Here is a 2,346-nt window from a genome sequence, read left to right as displayed (position 1 = left end):
CTCACATCCACAGGAAATGTTATCCTCTATAATACACAGAGGAACTGTTATTCTCTGTAATATATACAGAAACTGATCTTGTCTATAATAGACACGGGTCTGTTATTCTCCATGATATACACTGGGATTGTTATTCTCTCTTTTCTACACAGGATAGCTATTCTCTCGAATACACGCTGGGTCTATTATTCACTATCATATCCACAGAGACTGATATTTTCTATGATATGCACAGAGGCCGCTATCCTCCATAATATACTCATTGAGTGAAGCGGTATATCCTGAATTCCAGCATCCCCGACCCTCCCCAACCCGAGTGGATTTTCATGTGATAATGATCCCCCCCCCCCCCCCGCTCTCCCCAGTTCTCGTCTTTCTGCCACTTCAGAGTGAGCACCTTCCCTACGTCGACCTTTTCCAAACTGGTCTGTTTGGAAGACGTCGGTTGGGTCCCTGCACGGTTTGGTGCTCAGCTGATTGATCTCGGAGTTTTGGATCTGATTGCAAACCCTCTTCTCGTTTAGCGGAATCGTTCCAAGTATTGTCAAATTGTGGCCCGTGGAAATTACGTCTCTCCATCTCTATCTCTCCCTCTCCCTCTCTGGGTGATTTGGAGAGGAAGCTTCAGAAAAGGGAAGCAGCTCTGGAACAAACCTGGCGTCAGAGGAACTGTTTGCGCAAACTCTCTCGCAACCGCACTGCTCTATAAAGGGGCTCCGAGCAAGTGCCGAGCAGAGGCAGTGAAGGCATCACACCCACTGCACTTACTGGTCCAGGCACCATCGCTGCTCGTCCTAAATCTCAAGAAGCTCTTTCCCTCTTCGGTCCTGGTCTTCGATTGTGGTTGTCGATTGTGGTCTTCAATTGTCGTTTTTGATTGTGATCTTCAATTGTGGCCTTCGATTGCGGCCTTCCTCATAAGGGGAGCTCCATGGATCCCAACTCCTCCTTCAGCAACGTGACCTGCCACCCGGCTGTCGTCAACTACCGCTACTTTGGCGCCCTGCTGGGGATCCTGGTGACGGCCGTGGGGACCGTGGGCAACGTCATGACCGTGCTGGCCTTCGCCACGGACAGGAGGATCCGCACCCGCCTCAACGTGCTCATCCTCAACCTGACGGTGGCCGACCTCATCTACTGCGCCTTCCTCCAGCCGGTGACGACCGATACCTACGTCCACTTCGCTTGGCGGCAGGGCGCGACCATGTGCCGGGTCTTCGGCCTGGTCCTCTTCCTGGCTAACTCCGTCTCCATCTTCAGCCTGATCCTCATCGCCATGAGCCGTTACGTCCTCATCTCGGACACCCGGAGGTTTGGCCGGGTCTTCTCCCGCCGCACGATGCCCTTCTTCGTCGCCCTTAGCTGGCTGTTGGGCCTGGCACTCCTCGGGCCCCTCTGGAATATCTATGTCTTCCTTCCGTCCGTCTGCACGTGTAGCTTCCACCGGGAGCGCGGGAGGCCTTACACCACCATCCTCACCATTTTCATGTTTGGCCTGGGCCTGGGCTGCATCGGGATCTTCTACTTTCTCATCCATCGTAAGGTGAAGGCGGTGGATCAGGCTCTGAAGGGTCATCGATTAGAGGCCGAAGGGGGCGGAAGGATTCCCAATGCGGCCCATGCCTCCGCCGCCGACAGCGGGATCGCTGACGGACCCAGCGTCAATTCCTTGTCCGGGGAGGCGGCCGCGCGGTCGACAGATGCCACCAACGCCGATGTCGCGGCCCCAAGCGGCGAAATTGCTCCCCAGGGCGGGGAGTGCGCGACCTCTAGCTCCCAGTCCAAGAGGAGCAGCAGTGGCGAATTTCAGAAGGTCACCCGCATGTGCTTCGCCATGTTCCTCGTCTACGTGACCTGCTACTTCCCCTTCTGCTTCCTGCATGTGGTGGACGGGAAGAAGCGGGCCCCCGTTCTCGTGCACATGGTGGCCGCCAACTTCACCTGGTTGAATAGTTGCATCAACCCCATACTCTACGCCATAATGAACCGGCAGTTCAAGGACGCCTACTGGGGGGTCTTCCGCAAGGCTGCCAAACTATTCACCCGCCCAGGGAGGCAGTAGGAAGTTCTTCCTCTCCCTCCCCTCATCCCATCCAAGTGCCTGCTACAGAGGAACAGGAGGAGGCCATTCAGCCCCTGTCCTTCAGGCTGTTGCACAGGAACAGGAGGGGGCCATTCAGCCGCTCTCCTCCATGGGGTTACACATGAGCAGGTGAAGTTAAATCAGCCCCTCTACTCCTCAAACCTGTTACACAGGAGCAGGAGGAGGTCAATCAGCCGCCACTCCTCAAACCTGTTACACAGGAAAAGGAGGAGGCTATTCAGTCCCCCCTCCACAGGCATGTT

The 2,346-nt window shown here is 55.6% G+C and overlaps 1 protein-coding gene across 1 annotated transcript; it reads left to right on the top strand.

Moving 5' to 3' along the window:
- Positions 1-931: 931 nt before the first annotated feature.
- Positions 932-2,062, top strand: LOC140399668 (G-protein coupled receptor 84-like). The gene has a single exon (XM_072489212.1). The coding sequence runs from the start codon at positions 932-934 to the stop codon at positions 2,060-2,062; it is 1,131 nt and encodes a 376-aa protein (XP_072345313.1).
- The last annotated feature ends 284 nt before the right edge of the window (positions 2,063-2,346 follow it).

This window comes from Scyliorhinus torazame, chromosome 23, assembly GCF_047496885.1.
Source record: "Scyliorhinus torazame isolate Kashiwa2021f chromosome 23, sScyTor2.1, whole genome shotgun sequence".
NCBI classification, from domain to species: Eukaryota; Metazoa; Chordata; class Chondrichthyes; order Carcharhiniformes; family Scyliorhinidae; genus Scyliorhinus; species Scyliorhinus torazame.
The sequence above is the reverse complement of the archived record's forward strand: the minus strand, read 5'-3'. Positions and strand labels throughout refer to the sequence as shown.